General features: G+C 53.3%; 1 protein-coding gene across 3 annotated transcripts in view; it reads left to right on the forward strand.

The window, feature by feature from the left end:
- Window positions 1–17,425, forward strand: part of SLC12A3 (solute carrier family 12 member 3) — a 40,367-nt gene that overhangs the window by 20,105 nt on the left and 2,837 nt on the right. For 2 of the 3 annotated variants that reach the window (XM_047792846.1, XM_047792847.1), the window contains exons 18-25: window positions 457–563; window positions 2,023–2,105; window positions 3,601–3,673; window positions 4,360–4,466; window positions 5,309–5,420; window positions 9,397–9,483; window positions 12,532–12,667; window positions 14,444–14,511. In XM_047792846.1, the coding sequence (XP_047648802.1) occupies window positions 457–563; window positions 2,023–2,105; window positions 3,601–3,673; window positions 4,360–4,466; window positions 5,309–5,420; window positions 9,397–9,483; window positions 12,532–12,667; window positions 14,444–14,511 (773 nt within the window). The remainder of the gene's footprint in view (window positions 1–456; window positions 564–2,022; window positions 2,106–3,600; window positions 3,674–4,359; window positions 4,467–5,308; window positions 5,421–9,396; window positions 9,484–12,531; window positions 12,668–14,443; window positions 14,512–17,425) is intronic. The other variant, XM_047792848.1, reaches the window with a different exon arrangement.

The raw sequence follows: 17,425 nt of genomic DNA on the forward strand, positions 1-17,425 counted from the left end.
GGTGTGGCCCTAAAAAGCAATAAAATAAAATAAAATAATAAAAAGAGAAATATAAAAGATGTATGGATTAAATGATCCAGGAATACTCCAAGCTCGACACCCAAATTCAAGTCCCTTGTTATAAGAAATAATTTGCTAGAGAAGCAGGAACAGAGATAATTCAGAACAGACAGGCCAGTCCAGCTACTGGCCCTGGCATGGAGAGGCCACAGGGGATAAATTTGGCTGTAGCTTCACCTTTCTCGTGGGTGTGTCCAGGTGGACAGGACCCTGAACTTGGAGATGTATTTCATGAGCCCCCACCACATGATGGAGAGGGCAGCTGGGGCTAAGACAGAGCCCCACCCTGGTCACAGAACAGAGCCCTGGTGGGACAAGCCGCCTGATCCCTCCCCTCATCACCTCCCCCCATCCCCTCCCCCATCGCCCCCCCACCCGCCCCGCTCCCCCCGACAGGCCGCAGGTCTTGGGAGAATGAAGCCCAACATCCTGGTGGTCGGGTTCAAGAAGAACTGGCAGTCAGCTCACCCGGCCACAGTGGAAGACTACATCGGCCTCCTGCAGTGAGTGAGGGCATGGGGGAGGTGGGGCCTGGGGTCTCTAGATTTGGGCCTTTGGAGTTTCCTGGGCTTTGAGAAGGAGAAGGAAAACAATGGGCACTGTAAGAACCTAAGTCTGCTGGTTCAAAGCAGAGGAAGAAATAGGCAGACTGAGGGTTCTCCACTCTGACCTATGCATCATAGACACCAAGATCGGCAAGGAACAGGCATGTAACGCAGGGAAGTGGGCTGGGTGAGGGACATTAGGGAGCAGTGGGGAGTGTGGCAAACGGGCAAAAACAGCCATTACTTGGCTTCAGCCAATTGTGCCCAGGTGGAAATGTGGACCCAGTGTTGCCAGATCTTCTAGTTTTTCAAAGAAGTTGAAAATGTGGGTTTTGATGTGAAAATCTTGTGCCCACTTGGGAGCTGCAGAAGACATGCAGACGGCCAGCTCTTGAACTGTGAGGTGGCACCACTGAGTGAGAAGCAAGAACAGGTCTCCAAGGAGCCACAAGCTTTGAGCATGGGACTGGGGGATAAACTCCCTGGGGATTTCAGGGTTCACTCCAAACCCTCTCTCCTTCAGCCTTTGCTCTACAAGCTCCAGAAAATGCCTACCTGAGTTGCTTTTCTGCCCTGATGTGGTACAGAGGGGCAGTGTGCCGTAGCATTTAAGGAACACGAGGCTGCGTGCTGGGGACCCGGGCCCTACTTCTAGGTCTGCAGTGACCCAGATGCGCAGCTCTGAACAGTGCACATCAGCTGCCTCTAACACAGTTACAGCAGGCGGTGGTGGAAACCTGCTCTCCAGGACCCAACCCCCAGCTTCAACATCCCCAAATTCCAAATTGCAGAGGCCTCAAAGGCCCCTGTCCCAGAGTTGTGTAATGAAAGGAGTCCAGCCTCTCAGGTTAGCCTGAGTGGTGGGCTCTTGAGCACTGTGCTGCGTCAACCAGGCAGGAAATATACTTGGGGGGTAGGAGCCTTCTACACGTTCCAAATAGACAACCTATTGGTGCCTTCATGAACAAGAGCAGCCTGTGTGCCTGCCGTCCTCAGCATTTCCAGCCTCAGCTACTTAATCCTTTTCCCAGCTGGCCTCTTTCTTCGTGTTTGATCACATGCAAGTTATTCCCCAAACTCCAGTTTTGCATCTATCAAGTGGGTCTAGTAATTCCCTTCTCCACCTCTGTGGGCAGAGTTGTCAGGACCATCCCTGTGTATCAGGAGCCCAGGGCCTGGTTTCAGGACTGGCCTGACTCTGTTTCCCCTGAGAACAGGTTCTACAGGATGCACAGGACGGTAGAGCTAGAGGGGTCCGGGGCCTCTCCAGTCCTGCCTGCCCATTATACACATGCGGAGGCTGAGGCCAAGAGAGAAGGGAGGTGTGATGGGAGCAGGGCCAACACAAGACACCCGGCCTCCTGGGGGCCGGGGGCTGGGATGGAGAAGAGGCTGACGCCACCATGTCTCTTTCCAGTGATGCTTTTGATTTCAACTACGGTGTGTGTGTCATGAGGATGCGTGAGGGGCTCAACATCTCCAAGGTGATGCAGGCACACAGTGAGTTCACACCCTGCCTTCTTGAGACCCCTTGTCAAAAACAGAACAGAATCCCTAGTTCCTGTGGTGGCGCAGCAGAAACGAACCAAACTAGTATCCATGAGGATGTGGGTTAAGGATCCGTTATTGCTGTGAGCTACAGTGTAGGTCGCAGATGTGGCTTGGATCCTGTGTGGCTGTGGCGTAGGCCGGCAGATGCAGCTCAGATTTGACCCCTAGCCTGTGAACTTCAGTTAAAAAAAAAAAAGCCAAAAAACCCAGAAAACATCAACAGAACAGCAACGACCAGAACAGAATCCTAGGAAATTCTAGAACCTAATTTTTTTCTTTTCTTTTTTTGGCCATCCTGTGGCACATGGAATTCCTGGGCCAGGGATCAAATCCGAGCCCCCACTTGCAACCTATGCTGCAGCTGTGACCCATGCCACAGCCGCATCTTTAACCTACTGTTCCAGGCCAGGGACCAAACCTGCGTCCTGGCACTGCAGAGATGCCACCGATCCCATTGTGCCACAGCAGGAACTCCCTAATTCTTGTTTAAGTGGTGGAGTGAAGAGAAAGGAAAATTAGAAAGGAATAAAAGGCACAGACTCCAAATCTGCTTTAATGCAGATCATCGTGGTTCTAAATGGAGGAACTGGGGCCCAGAAAGGGGATGTGAGATCCCTGAATCCTGATGAGAGCTTTTGTCACCAGAAGAGATGAAAAGGTTCTAGTAGGCAGGAAAAAGGGACAGAGGGGCGAGAGAGGGCCACCAAAAGACACCAGAGTATGAAAACACACCCGGAAATCTGTGACACTGGGCGTTTGGTCTCGAGGCCCGTGATTGGGGCACTGAGGAGGGATGTGTGTTACGCCTAAAGTCACATGCAAATATGCAGATCTGAATTTTTGGAGACATGAAGGAAATAACACATGGGGAGACAAATGAAAGAGGGGGCGCTAAGGGAAAGAGAGGAGTGGACGCCACAGGCAGGCCTGGGTCTGTTCATCTGGGTCATTGTGGGCTGAGGGCACACCTGGCCCCAGAAGTGTTCACTGAATATTTATGCAACCAGAACTTACAGAGCAGCAACCACGCTCCTGACCACGGCTGCTCCAGGTGCTGGCAGTGCCATGGGAAACGGTACAAAGTTTGCCCTTGGAAGCTGACATTCTAGGAGGAAACTCATGGACCCAGGAGTCACTTCAGGCAGTGACAGCGTCCTTTGGAGACGGACACAGACACACAGAGCATGCAGGCAGGAGGGCCTCTCTGCAGAGGGGGCCTGTTGCTAGAAGGGGAGGGTTCCTGGCTCGGGGACCACCCACCACCAGGGCCTGGTGGGAAAGCGTGGCCTCTCTGAGCGGCAGAAGGCAGCCGGGTGGCTCGTGGAGAAAGGCAGGGGCCAGATCGGTGGAAGCTGCGGAGTCAGCACTTCTTCCCTAGGATAAGGGGGAGCCCAGAAGAGCCCCAGGCAGGAGAGTCTGGGAACAAAGCTCTCCTCTTTTGCAGTTAACCCTGTGTTTGACCCAGCGGAGGACAGCAAGGACGCCAGCGCCGGTGGCTCCAGACCGTCTGTCTCTGGCACAGGTCAGTCCCACCCACTCAGAGGCTCAGGGCGCTCTCCCCCTGGGGGATGGCTAGCGGTGGGCCACCTGGGAACTTGGTCAAGGGCAGGAGGTTTTGGCCAGTGACACCCAGGACCCCTGGGTGTGGGTAACGGGGAGTGGAGGGGGGTAGTATAAAGACTGCCAACCCTGCTGGAGAAATCAGTGTCCGGGCATCCTAGGACCCCACCCAGTGGTCTCCGGGGCCCAAGTCTCGTGCTCTCCAAGCCCCACCCCATCCATGCTCCAGTCAGGAGGGCAGGATGCTCTTGGAGGTGGGGATCCTGCAGTGCAGAGCTGGAGGCATCCTGTGGGCATTTGTGAGGGGCACAGGGGAGTTTTTAAGGGAGCAGCTCCCACCCCCTAGTGCTAACTGAAGTCCCAGGAAGAGAAGCTGGGAGCAGGGTGGGGTACATCAGCACGGCACATCCAGGGCCCCTGCTCCTGGTGGACCTGCCTGAAAATTGGAGTCTCAGCATCAGGAGGGCCCCTTGCGTTTCTCTGGGCCGGTCTCCCCCGTGCTCACCTGCAGCAGGGGCTTCCTGTCACCGTGTGCCCAGTCCGGGTGATGGCCAGCCCCCCTCCCAGGGCAGCTCACTGTGTTTTCAGACCGACCGCAGCCTGCGAGTATGTTCCACTCCCGTGTGACCTGCCCCTCTGCTTTGGCCGCGGACCCCGAGGCCCTGGTGCGGGAGGAGCAGGCCAGCACCGTCTTCCAGTCGGAGCAGGGCAAGAAGACCATCGACATCTACTGGCTGTTTGACGATGGAGGTCAGCGCCGGGCTGCCGGCTCCCCTCCCCCGCCATCCCCCCCCCCCCCGCCCCCGCCGCCACTCTCCTCTCTCTGCTGCCCTTTCTGATCGCTCTTGACAAGGCCTCTGGTGAGACCTCAGAGCCCAGCAAAGAGGAGGCTGGCTTCACCCCTCCCTTGTCAACTGTCAACTGCGGGATTTTTGTGGGAGCCGCTGAGGTCAGCGTGAGGGGGAAGCTTCAGATGAGACAGGCCTTTGGGGTCTCAGGCACATGACATAAATGGGAGAGATGGGCCGGTGCCCAGGACAGCCGCAGGAGTAGTCTTTGTTTCCCAAACATTCTCTCCCATTTTTCTTAAAACATGACTCAGCTTTCTTGTTCCCACTCTTGACAGGGTCCTAGATATAAAGAAAACGTCATGCTCCAGCAGGATGTATCCTATTAATGCGAGATAATGTAGATGGAGCAGTTACTCCAGGCTTAACACTGTTTGCATGGCTTAACTTAATGCAGTCCCCAGGTGGGAACTATTATTTACAAGCAAGGAAACGGAGGCCCAGAGTGGTGAGGTCGTTTGTGAATGACACGTGATAAGTGACAGCGATTTAGATTTCAAGTGAAATCCCCCAATTATTCAACACCAGCTCGCTTCTTTAAAAGCATCATGCAGGCCAAATAAACCCCAGCCCAGAGAGCCCTGTGTGCCATTCTGGTTTAGTCTGGTACACTCATCATAGGGGTGGGCAAACTGAGGTCCAGAGAGGGGCAAGGGCTTGCTCGGGGCAGAGTGGGGTGGGAACCCAGAGAGGGCTGCATCCTGCGGGCATTTTTCTCCTGTCTCATGGGACCCTCCTTGCCAGGCCTCACCCTCCTGGTCCCCTATCTCCTGGGCCGGAAGAAGCGATGGAGTAAATGCAGGATCCGCGTGTTTGTTGGGGGCCAGATCAACAGGATGGACCAGGAAAGAAAGGCGTAAGTGGGGAGCGCCATGTGGGCTCGCCTCGCTCAGGGCACAGTGGTGGTGAGGGAGCTCTGGGCAAGAGCAGCTTTCTCTCCATTGCAGAAGCTGTTTTGGTGTCCTGACCTCTTTAATAACATGCACAAAGGAGTTCCCGCTGTGGCTCAGGAGTAACGAATCTGACTAGTTAGTATCAGTGAGGATGCAGGTTCAATCCCTGGCCTTGCTCGGTGGATTCACTCTCCGCCATTTCCATGAGCTGTGGTGCAGGTGGCAGACCCGGCTCAGAACTGGCATTGCTGTGGTGATGCAGCTCCGATTCAACTCCTAGCCAGGGCACTTCCAGATGCTGTGGGTGTGGCCCTACAAAAGGAAAAAAAAACCCTAAAAACAAAAACCGCATTCCCTAGTCCTCACCATGACCAGGAGGGTTGTCAAATTATAAAACCACAAATCTCAAGGAGAACCTTGGGTGAAATAAAGGATGGAGAAGGCCCCTCCTCCTCAGAAATGAGGCAGAGCTTAGGATCCTTCAGGGCACTGTCTCCCCTCCCCCAAGCTTGGAGTACTATCCATGGTGAGACCAGAGGTGACTTCGGTGGCCAGAATAAAGGGCAGCAAATCCCACAGAATCTCTTGGTGAGAAATGACTTAATTCTCCTGTGGCTGGTTCTCTGTCTAGACAGGAGAGGGCCAGCCTGGCTTGAGCGCTTGACAGGCAATGGCATCCACCAGAATTTAGTGACATTGGTTTACTGGTTTTATTGGTCACATCTCATCTTTCTGGCAGGAGATGCTGATTTTCTGTTTGTATTGTGATATGATATTTCCTTTCAAAATGTATCTAAGTAAGACTGAGAGTTGCAAGTTCCCACTGTGGCTCAGTGGTAGCAGACCTGACTAGTATCCATGAGGACACAGATTTGATTCCCTGGCCTCACTCAGTGGGTTAAGGATCCGGCATTGCCATGAGCTGTGGTGTAGGTTGTAGAAGTGGCTCGGATCCTGCGTGGATCTGTGGCTGTGGCTGAGGCTGGCAGCTGCAGCTTTGATTTGACCTCTAGCCTGAGAACTTCCATATGTTGCAGGTGTGGCCCTAAAAAAGACACAAAAAAAGAATGTGAGTTGACTTAAGTTGAGAAGGAAGTAAATAGTAAGGCAGAACACAGTTGTGCTGCTGGCAGGAGTCACCTGTGTGCCTAGAGCTGGGCACCTGCTACTTCAGGCCAGCTCAAGGGAAGTGAAAGGTTGTAGGATGGAGGGACCACTAGAGGGCACAAATGGGCTGGGAAGGATGGGGTGTACCTTGCCTCAAATCATGTAACTAATTAGCCAAAGAGAAAACCCTGCCCAGCCTTTGGTACCCGCTGTGACACCCCAGAGTCGGGAGCCTGTGGCACCCTAGTCCTTTGCTAGGACCACATCCCCTCACCTGCTCTGAGTTGCCCCCTGCATGAGTTAGGGGTGACCAGCAATCCCATCTTGGGTCCTCGCCTCCGCTGAGAACTTCTCTACTGAAGGACCCTTCTCAGCCATGCCTGGGAGCGTTGCCTGGGAAACATAGCATCTGTTTCTTTGTGTCCTCAAAAGGAAAATACGCGGTGAAGGCTGCTTTGCCCTCCCTCTCAGCTTCCTGTTCTAGCTCCACTTGAAAGCTGGACTCAGCCAGTTTGGTTTCGTTCAAGGCTGCGGCACTGTGTGTCATGGGTTGTCTCTCAAGCAGAGGTTGTGAAATCGCTGCCTTCCAGCTGATTCTTGACCCGGCCACATCCTCTGCCTTCCTAGTGACCCCAGGCCCGTTGCTGCCTCATGCCCAGGCCCTTCCTGGGCCTGGCACCTCCGGGCTGCACACCAAGACATGTGCCCACAGCTCTGCTTTCCTGATTTTACTCCCAAGTTCAGGGACCAGCAGTGGCTTGACAGATGGGCCCCAGCCTGGTCCTTCGGGCTTATCTCCTTTTTCCGCCCCTTGCATGCCCCACACCCTCCCAGGCAGCCCTTCACTGCTCCGGCTCCATCCCTGAACCCCTGTGTCTTGGCTCATTTGGACCACTCTCCTGGGGTGCTTACTGACCACCAACTAGTCCTGGGGCATCACCAAAGCTGTGTCCTGTCCAGGGACTCTGAGGCAGTGGGTGGGCTAGGGATGAGGCAGGCGTGTTGTTTAGAAGGTTCTTTGGGTGATTCCAATGTGGACACCCCTGTCGACCCTCTTTGGCCTGTAATAGTCTTAGCCTCTATTCACTATTCAGCCAGATCACCACCTCCTCTGTGAAGCCTTCCCTGACTGCCACAAACCACAGGTGGCATCTCCTCCCTGTGGGGGTAAAGTCAGGGCCAGCTGGCTTGCTGCTCCTGATTCTATACTTAGTTCATGTCTGTTATCTGTTTCCTCAGCCACCCTGAGGACCTTGCTACAGTTTAACACCCATTCTTTTTTTTTCTTTTTATTACAGTTGATTTACAGTGTTGTGTCATTTTCATACAGCATCATGATCCAGTCATGCATCTATATACATATCTTTTTCTCATACTATTTTCCATCATGTTCTATCCCAAGAGATTGGATGTAGTCCCCTGTGCTGTACAGTAGGACCTCATTGCTTATCCATTCCTTTTTTATTTATATATTTTTTCTTTTGTCCTTTTAGGGCTGTACCTGCGGCATATGGAGGTTCCCAGGCCAGGGGTCTAATCAGAGCTACAGCTGCCGGCCTACAACACAGCCACAGCAACGCCAGATCCTAGCCGAGTCTTTGACCTACACCACAGCTCACAGCAACACCGGATCCTTAACCCACTGAGTGAGGCCAGGGATCAAACCCGCAACCTCACGGTCCCTAGTCAGATTCGTTTCTGCTGCTCCACAACGGGAACTTCTGCTTATCCATTCTAAATGTAATCATTTGCATCTACCAACCCCAAACTCCCTGTCCATCCCTCTTCACCCCCTCACTCCCCTTGGCAACCACAGGTCTGTTCTGTGTGTCCATGAGTCTGTTTCTGTTTTGCGGATAGGTTCATTGTGCCATATTTTAGATTCTACATTTAAGTGATATGTATGGTATTTGTCTTTCACTAACTTCAGTTAGTATGAGAATCTCTAGTTGCATCCATGTTGCTGAAAATGGCATTATTTCATTCTTTTTGTAACTGAGTGATAGTCCATTGTATATATGTACTGCGTCTTTTTTTTTTTTTTGTCTTTTTTAGGGCTGCACCCACAGCACCTGGAGGCTCCCAGGCTAGGGGTCCAATTGGAGCTGTAGCTGCCAGCCTACACCACAGCCACAGCAAGGCAGGATCCAAACTTCATCTTTCTCAATGCCAGATCCTTAACCCACTGAGCAAGGCCATGGAACGAACCCGCATCCTCATGTGTGCTAGTCAGGTTCATTAGCCACTGAGCCACGACAGGAGCTCCTATACTACATCTTTTAATCCATTCATCTATTGGTGGACATTTTGGTGGTTTCCATGTCTTGGCTATTGTGAATGGTGCTGCTGTGAACATACGGATGCATGTATCTTTTGAATGAAAGTTTTGTCCGGATATATGCCCAGGAGTAGAATGCACCTCGCATTCTTTAGATCCTTGCTCCTCAAAGTTCGACCAGTGACCAGTAGCCCCACATGACCCAGGAGCTGGTTAGAAATGCAGAATCCCAGGTCCCAACCCAAACCAGCTGGATCCGAATCTGCATTGTAACAAGATCACCTGCAGGTACACAGACATTAAAATGTGAGGTGCACTAGTCCAGAGATGGCCACCAGATACTTAGGACCATTCCTTTCCCATGTCACTTGTCATCATCTGACCTGCTTTACCAATATTCATCTCCTGTCTCTCCCCCTCCCAGGTTAGAATGTGAACCTCCCAAAGGCAGGTTTGTTTTGTTTGCCACTATATCCTCCACAGGGCTCAGTAAACACTCACTGAATGAATGAATACAGTTTAAAAAAAAAAAAAAAAAAAACTCTCTCTTCCAGGATCATTTCTCTGCTGAGCAAGTTCCGGTTGAGATTCCACGAAGTTCACATCCTTCCTGATATCAACCAGAAGCCACGGGCTGAGCAGTAAGTTCTCTGTACTGGGGGTTCCAGGCAGAAAGGAACAGACCCCCCTCTGCCCGTGGGCCCTTGAGCCAAGGGCAAGAGCATGGTCCTTCCTGCCCCTGCCTAGACTGGGTATAGAAAGAAAGAGGAAGGATCGAGTTTGCAGCCGTTAAGTTTCATTTGTGTTCCCTCCCCCGCTTGCTGGTCCTTTGCATATCAGAGCTGTGGTCTTTGCCGGACACCTGGGCTGGAGGCCAATGAATGCTCACGTTCATGCTTTTCACAGACCAGGTGTTTTTGAAGCTCTTCCCGGTGTAGATCATGGCTGTTCTGCCCCTTGAGGGGGGTGTTTCATCTCCCAGGCCCCCACCCACCCGCCTTGCAGACCTGGGGGCTGAGGATGTCTCTGGCTTCACATTTAAGGAGCTCAGGTTGCTTGCTACTCACGAAACGCTGATTTTACCTACACTGGTTTTCTAACTTTTCTCCAACCCCTGAAGTGTTTTCGTAAAGCAGTGGTTCTCAAACATCAGCATCACCTGGAGGGTTTGTGAAAACATAGCTTGGGGGGGGGGGCTCAGTCCCAAGATTCTGAGACAATAGGTCTGGGGTATGGCATGAGAATGTGCATTTCTAACGAGCTCTCCCGTCCTGACATAGCCACCCCAGTTTGAGAACCACTGGCTTAGAGTGGCTTGGAATGGGCTTAACGCAGCACCCATCCCAGAGTCAATGGTCAGTAAATGCTGGTCTCATGGCTTCTGCCTGCTTGTGTCTTCCAAGCTCTGTCTGCATATCACCTTTCCTTGCAGTCTCACTTCTGCTACGAGCTGCCTCCTTCCTTCTCCGGGCATTGTCTAATTGAAGGGCTTGCCAAAGGGACTATGACTCACCCAGCTCATCCCTTCCTGCCAGGCCAAGGTAAAGGTCACTGGCAGGCCTATATCTTGGCTACCTTTGGTCCAGTTGGCCGTGGCCAGGAGTGGCAGAACCATAGGCCCCCAAATGTCCACCTAGATGGCTCTTCCTTCTGTTTAGGGACCAGGCAGAGGCATGTCCCTTCCACAGGTCTGAGGGATGCTGGAGCAAACAGAGCAGAAGGTGCAAAGGCCCTCAGGCAGAAGCATGGTAGCTGGAGCCCCTGATGTTATGTTACCACACTGGCACTTGCAGGGAGCAAGATGTCGAATGGTCTGGGCAGCCACTCCCCCTGCCCTCTCAAGTAATAGCAAGTGGGCAGACTTCAAGCAAACTCTTGTGTGAATTTGCAGCAAGGCTTGATCGTCAGACCAGAAGGGATGATTTACTTTGCCAGCAATTCAGTTTCACATTCTTAAAAGATGTTTACCGGAGTTCCTGCTGTGGCACAGCAGAAACAAATCCGACTAGGAACCATGAGATTGTGGGTTCAATCCCTGGCCTTGCTCAGTGGGTTAAGAATCTGGCGTTGCCATGAGCTGTGGTGTTGGTTGATGACATGGCTCGGATCCCACATGGCTGTGGCTGTGGTGTAGGCCGGCATCTGTAGCTCCGATTCAACCCCTCGCCTGGGAATCTCCATACACAGTGTGGCCCTAAAAAGCAAAAAAAAAAAAAAAAAAAAATTTACAATAGGCCTGCTTTCCGTAAATTTGTCTACGTAACATTTTCCAGGACTCTGTCTTCTCAATAAGTAGGGTCTGTCCTGACCTCTTTAGCTCCTGTTAACCTCGAGAGGGAAGGAAATCAGGAGAAGCAAGGAACAATTTAATAGTGGTGGATATACTGACTGACCCTCCCACTCTCTCAGGGCTGCGCTTGAGCTGCTGGGGTGGAGATGAGTAAGTTGAAGCCCTTTCCTGCGGCATTGGCCCCAGCTGAGGTGCAGGCTGGGGGCGTCAAGAGCCATCAGAATGCTGCAAAGGTGGACCAGAATGCACAAGAGAGTAGGGCCGTCTCTGCTGGTGGAGGAGCAGAGCCTTGAGAAAGGCCGTGAACAGAGATGGGGGAAGACCTTCCCCGGTGGAGAGGACAGGGCCACCCAGCACACAGACCCCATCCAGCACATCTGATCTTTCAACCCCCTTTGCCCCTGCCTGCACCTCCTGGACCACTTCTCTCCCCGCTTGCATAGCCAGCCTTCTCCAAAGTGAGGCCTCCCCATCCCTCATCCTCCAGCTCACTCCAGCCTGGCTGCCCGCCCACTGCGCCACTGAAATCGCTCTCGCCAGCTGCGCCTGTGATGGCCACACTGTCAGACAAGCAGAGCCTGCTTCTGTCTTCATCTTTCTCTGCCTCTCAGCTGCATTTGACATGGTGATCCTTCTTGAAACAGTTCTTCTTTTGGCTTCTAAGACGCTGCTCTCCCCTGGTTCCCTCCTTCCTCAGTGGTCCTTCCTCAGTGTCCTTTCCTGGCTCTTCCTCCTTTGTCTGACCTAACACGTGTCGGCATCCACTCTCCCTGGCACTCGCCTTGCTCCATCCACATGGGCTCCCTTGCTGCTCCTCAAACAGCCCAGGCACACTTCTGCCTCAGGGCCTTTGCACCTTCCGTTCTGTTGGCTCCAGCCTCCTCTGCCCTATACCTAGCTGGCTTCGGAAGGATGGGCTTCCTTGGGTCCAGGGAGACCTTCCCTGCCTGGTTATTCCCCATCCCAGTCCTCAATTTGTGCCTTCAGAATTCCTCCCATTTGTATTTATTTGCTTATTTGTCACGCAGCAAAAACCATGAGCTCTCTCAGGATGGGGGATGTTGTTTGGTTTGTTCACTGTTGGGTCACACAGAGCCTGGCCCAGGACAGTGCTCAGGAAATACCTGCGGGACAGTCAGGTGGGTGGAGGTGGATCCCAGGTCAGCCACTGTGGAGAGCTTGTAAAGTTCTGTGGAAAGTCAGACCCAACCATCAGTGCCAAAACCAATGCTGCTTTGGAGTAAAAAGCTGGAAGCTCCTTTGATGTAAAAAGCAGCATCAGAATGGGTTTCAGTCTGAAACGTGTATCTCTGTGGTACCCACCTCTCTCCCCTCTGAGGGCCTGGTTCCCCTGGAAACGGGCATCTCACCTGGTCTCACCTGCTCTCTCTGTCCCCAGCACCAAGCGGTTTGAGGACATGGTCGCACCCTTCCGCCTGAATGATGGCTTCAAGGATGAGGCCACCGTCAGCGAGATGAGGCGGGACTGCCCCTGGAAGATCTCGGATGAAGAGATTAACAAGAATAGAATCAAGGTGCAGGGGAGAGAAGGGACTTGCTGGGTGGGGTGGGGGTCAAGGTGCTCCCCCCGGGGCAGAGCCTGTGCCCATCTGACCTGGGCTCCCTTAACTCACGTTCCTTGACCCTCAGGTCTACTTTCCCTGCCCCAAGCCTCTGAGGGGTCCTCAAGCCATAAGCGCGCAAGCTGATGGTGACCCAGTGGTTGATGTCACAGTCATCTTTGGCGTGGGAGCCTGGTCCCCCTGCCCGATTTGAGTCACCCCCCTAGTGGTGACAGTGGACTGCCCAGAGTCCTCCATCTCCCGCCCTGTTCCTCCACACCTGCAGGAAGGGATTCACAAGGAAAGCAGTGAAGGTCAAGGTGCAGTTTGTCCTGTGGGCTGACAAAGCTGGCTGACCTTCCCCGAGGCTGTAAACCCCACCCCCTGCCCAGGCGGCACCTTCAGGACTCTGACAAGGCCTGAAGGAGACCGGTGGCTGTCCTGGCAATTTTTATTTTTATTTATTTTATTTTTATGTATTTATTTTTCCTTTTTTTAAAATTATTATTTTATTTATTTTTTTAGTGCTGCACCTGCAGCATATGGAAATTCCCAGACTAGAAGCTGAATCAAAACTGCAGCTGCTGGCCTACATCACAGCCACAGCCACGCAGGGTCCGAGCCGCATCTGCGTCCTACATCACAGCTCATGGCAACACCGTATTCTTAACCCACTGAGCAAGGCCAGGGCTTGAATCCTTATCCTCATGGATACTAGTTGGGTTTGTTACCACCGAGCCACAGCGGAGAGTCCTGTCCTGGCCATTTTAAGGTTGGGCTCCCTGTGGGCTCCGGGTCAGTGCTTCTATGCCAGGGGGCAATGCAGCCCCGTGGAGAATAGTTGGTGACTTCTGGAGACATTTTTGGTTGTCACCACCGGGGGTGGCATTGCTACTCCCACTTAGCCAGGAGGGGCCTGGGATGCTGCTAAACATCCTCCAGCACATCGGCCGGTTCCCACAACGGCACTCCGCCCCCAGTGTCGACCGAGTGAGGTCCAGGTGAACACACTTCCTCTCAGTTTTCTAGTCTCTCAAATGGAGTGTCCGGTGCCCCTCGGACCCCGAGCATCATTCATTTCTGGACAATTCAGACAGGCCTTGGGCCAGGAAGGACCCCCCACCACCACAGGCCGGGCCACCTGGGCTTCGGGGAATGCCCTGGCCTGGCGCCCTGAAGCCCCAGAGCCTCCCACAGCCGCCCAGCTCCTTGGACAACGCCGAGCAAGTCTCCGCGTCCACAGGAGGCTCTTGCCCACTGTTACTGGGGAGGTAGAGCCGTCCAGCCCTGCTCCAAGTCCAGCCCATCAAGGGCCTTCCCCTCAGCCTGGCGCTTTTGCACAGCTAATCTTACTCCCTAAATTTCCGGGCAGAGGGCACTGTCCTACCCATCGCACAGATGGAGACAGCGACGCCCGGGGAGGCGAGATGCCTGCTCAGCTTCTCTCTGCAGGAACTCTCAGGGCTGAGATTCGAACCCAGGTCCCCTGACCCCACATGAGCCATCCTGCTGGTGATGGTAATAAGGTCAGAAGGGAGAGACCCAGGGGAGCATGGCTGAGTGAGCCACGCTTGGCTGAAGGTAACTGAGGGAGCTTGGCACTCAGGTACCTTCTCGGAGGCGGGACAGTCTCTGGTCAGTTATGGGGAACAATTCACACATCCGGTTTGAGATGTTCCAAGAGGCCCCTGGCTTGGTTGTGATGGCGCAGGGAGTGGAGGCCGTGACCTCATGTCTTTCCCCATCCAGTCCCTTCGGCAGGTGAGGCTGAACGAGATTCTGCTGGATTACTCCCGGGACGCCGCTCTGGTCGTCGTGTAAGTAGCACCCTGCGCGAGGAGCCTGTCACCGAGGCCAAGGGTGACTGCTCTGAAGGGATGGCCACCGGCTGAGGACCGGAGCCTTCCTTTGTGCAGACAAAAGGCCCCAGCTCCCATGAACACAGTCCAGGTGGCTTCTCAGCACGTGGCCAGGCCTGCGTCTGCCCTGCGCCCTGGCCCGAGTGCCAGCTGGCAGAGCTATTGGGCCCCACGTGGCCCAGGCCTCACTGATGCCCTTTGGCCCTGCTTCCCCTTTATCCATTGCCCTTTTTCCTGCCAAACTCAGCTTGGCAAAGGGGACCCAGCTCATTCCAGAAGAAAAGCTGTTGTTTGGGAATCACCCAGCCCTCTTTGGCCATCGGCCACCCTTGGTAGATGTTGGTGCCAGGTCTGGGCAGCTGTTCAGGCTCCATGCCTGTCAGACCCTCGGTTTCCACTGCTCTGGTTAGGGCTGCCCTGGGTGGGTATGGGCCAAGGCTGAGTACGGGGAAGACAAGGGGAGGGTGACAATGGCCTGGGGGTTCTCAGAGTGGCTCCACTCTCTCTGAGGCCAGGAGACAGAACACTGTCAGCCAGGCCATCTGGTCCCCTCTCCAAGGGAGAGGCCCAGCTCCGAGGGAATGTGGGGGGCGCTGGCCAAGAGGAGTGACTGACATGTCCCAGGACAAGCTACCTGTGGATTCCGCAGGACGGCCAAGAGGCCGGCAGAACCTTCTTGTTCTTATCCTGAAGCCAGGATGGAGCACACAATTTGTGGGGCCCTGTGCCCAGTGAAAATGTGGGGCCGCTTGTTCAAAAATGATTAAGAATGTCAAGATGGGAGAGTTCCTGGTGGTCTAGTGGTTAGGGCTCAGTGCTTTCACCTCTGCGGCTGGGGTTCAGTCCCCCACCCGGGACCTAAGATCCCACATCAAGCTGCTACTTGCCATGGCCCCCAAAAGAATGTTTAAAAAAAAAGGATGTCAATTTGGTGATAGCAGGGCATTAAACCCAGCCGGGGGACTTTCTCAGCGTGGGGTGTGTATGCACAGGTGGCCCACCTGTGAAGCTGGCTTTGCCGGAAGCCATGCTTCCTGGGGTTTGGGGAGATAATTTTTTGTACAAAGGAAGTGCTTCATGTTTCCTTTATTGTGGGGACTGTGGTATAGGGAAAGTGGGTTCGTCTCCAAGCCTCTGGCCAACATCTCGCAGAGAATGTTCCTAGGGCCAGGTTAGCTTGAGTGTGGACCAGGTCAGCGGGCAAGGCGGTAGCCATGGCTTCATGGTGGGATGGCTCCCTGACATTCCCCGCCCACGTGGGGTACCTGGTATGTGCCAGCTGAGGCCCAGTGTGTCAAGCCACCTCTTCCCAACTGCCACCTCTGTTCAGAGAAGCAGATTTGCATGTTGTCTCTGCCCTTAGTCCACTGTGTGGCCTCAGGCAAGTAACCGTCCTTCTCTGAGCCTTGGCTTCCCCCCCGATTATAGAGAAGAGTTGAACTAAATTGTGTCCAAGTTTCTCTTCCAGTCTAACATGTTCTGATCCTGCATTTATTTGCCACTAAAATGAGTCAGTCTCTCAAGCCATAACACTAGGAATTTCATCCAGGGAGGTGACAACTCCCTGGCACCAGCCCCCTCCCCCTCCCCCAGCCCCAGGACCTCAAGGGAAAACGAATCTCTCGCCCATGGGCCTTTGTGGGATTAGCTGACACAAATCATCAGGAGGCCTGTCCCCACAGAGTAGACGCCTGCACGCCTGCTCGCAGCACCCCACCCCATGGCGGCAGCCACAGCTGTCAAGCCAACACCCCTGGGAGGGAGCTGCAGCTTGGTCCTGCTAATCTCTAACCCAGAGACCTGCCTGTGAACAGTTGAGTCTGAGGGTCAGCTTTATCTGAACCCCGGGGGACTGTGGAAAATGGCAAATTCCTCAATTCCTTCCAGATCAGAGGGTGGGGGGGGCCCACAAGCCCACATTCCCCAGAAATTCTAAGGATGAAAAAAATCCTTCCGAGCCTCAGTGAAATGACAAAATCACATGCCCCAGCATTTTGGAGAGCACACTTGAGCTGTTTTCTAGAGCAGATTTGAGGCAGAACTGGCTTATTCATCATGTACTAATGAGCAGTTTCTCTGATTATTGGCCCATGTTCAAGTTCAGCTTAACCTGCCCAGCTGGTAAACCAGTCTTGTAACCATTCCAACAACCTTGACCACACTAACATCCTATTTCTGGCCTAAGTTTGGGTCTAGACCCCTACCTCTTTTTTTTTTTTTTTTTTTTTTAATGTAAAGACTCCTTTCTCAGAGTTCCCATTGTGGCTCAACAGGTTAAGAACCTGACATAGTGGCCATGAGGATGTGACCCCTGGCCTCACTCAGTGGGTTAAGGATCCGGTATTGCTGGGAGCTGCGGTGTAGGTCGCAGACATGGCTCGTATCTGGTGTGGCTGTGGCTGTGGCATAGGCCGGCAGCTATAGCTCCGATTAGACCCCTAGCCTGGGAATCTTCATATGCTGCGGGTGTGACCGTGAAAAGGAAAAAAAAAAAAAAGACTGCTTCCTCAAAACCAAATAACAGTAGCCAAAGTAATAGTAATCAACTTTGCCTTTTATTGATTGAGCCTCTGTGAGGCACTGGGCCTTATGAATTTTCAGAACTCGGTGAGGAGGTTCTTTGTCGCCCCCGTCCCCACCCTGCCACGCACACCCAGGGGTTGAGGAACTGAGTCTCAGAGACGTTCAGCACCTGCCAGGATCTCACAGCTGCCAAATGCGGACTGAGTTTTGAAGCTTCAGACACCGGTTCTGAATCGCGGTTATCTTTCCGCATCTAGGTTAGATCCAAGGCTGCCTTTCTTTGTGGCTAAGAGATGCAGTTCTGAACAAAAGCCTTCTTTGTTCTGGAGCAGCTTTATTTCTAAAGATT

Source organism: Phacochoerus africanus, chromosome 8 (assembly GCF_016906955.1).
Source record: "Phacochoerus africanus isolate WHEZ1 chromosome 8, ROS_Pafr_v1, whole genome shotgun sequence".
In the NCBI taxonomy this organism is placed as follows: Eukaryota; Metazoa; Chordata; class Mammalia; order Artiodactyla; family Suidae; genus Phacochoerus; species Phacochoerus africanus.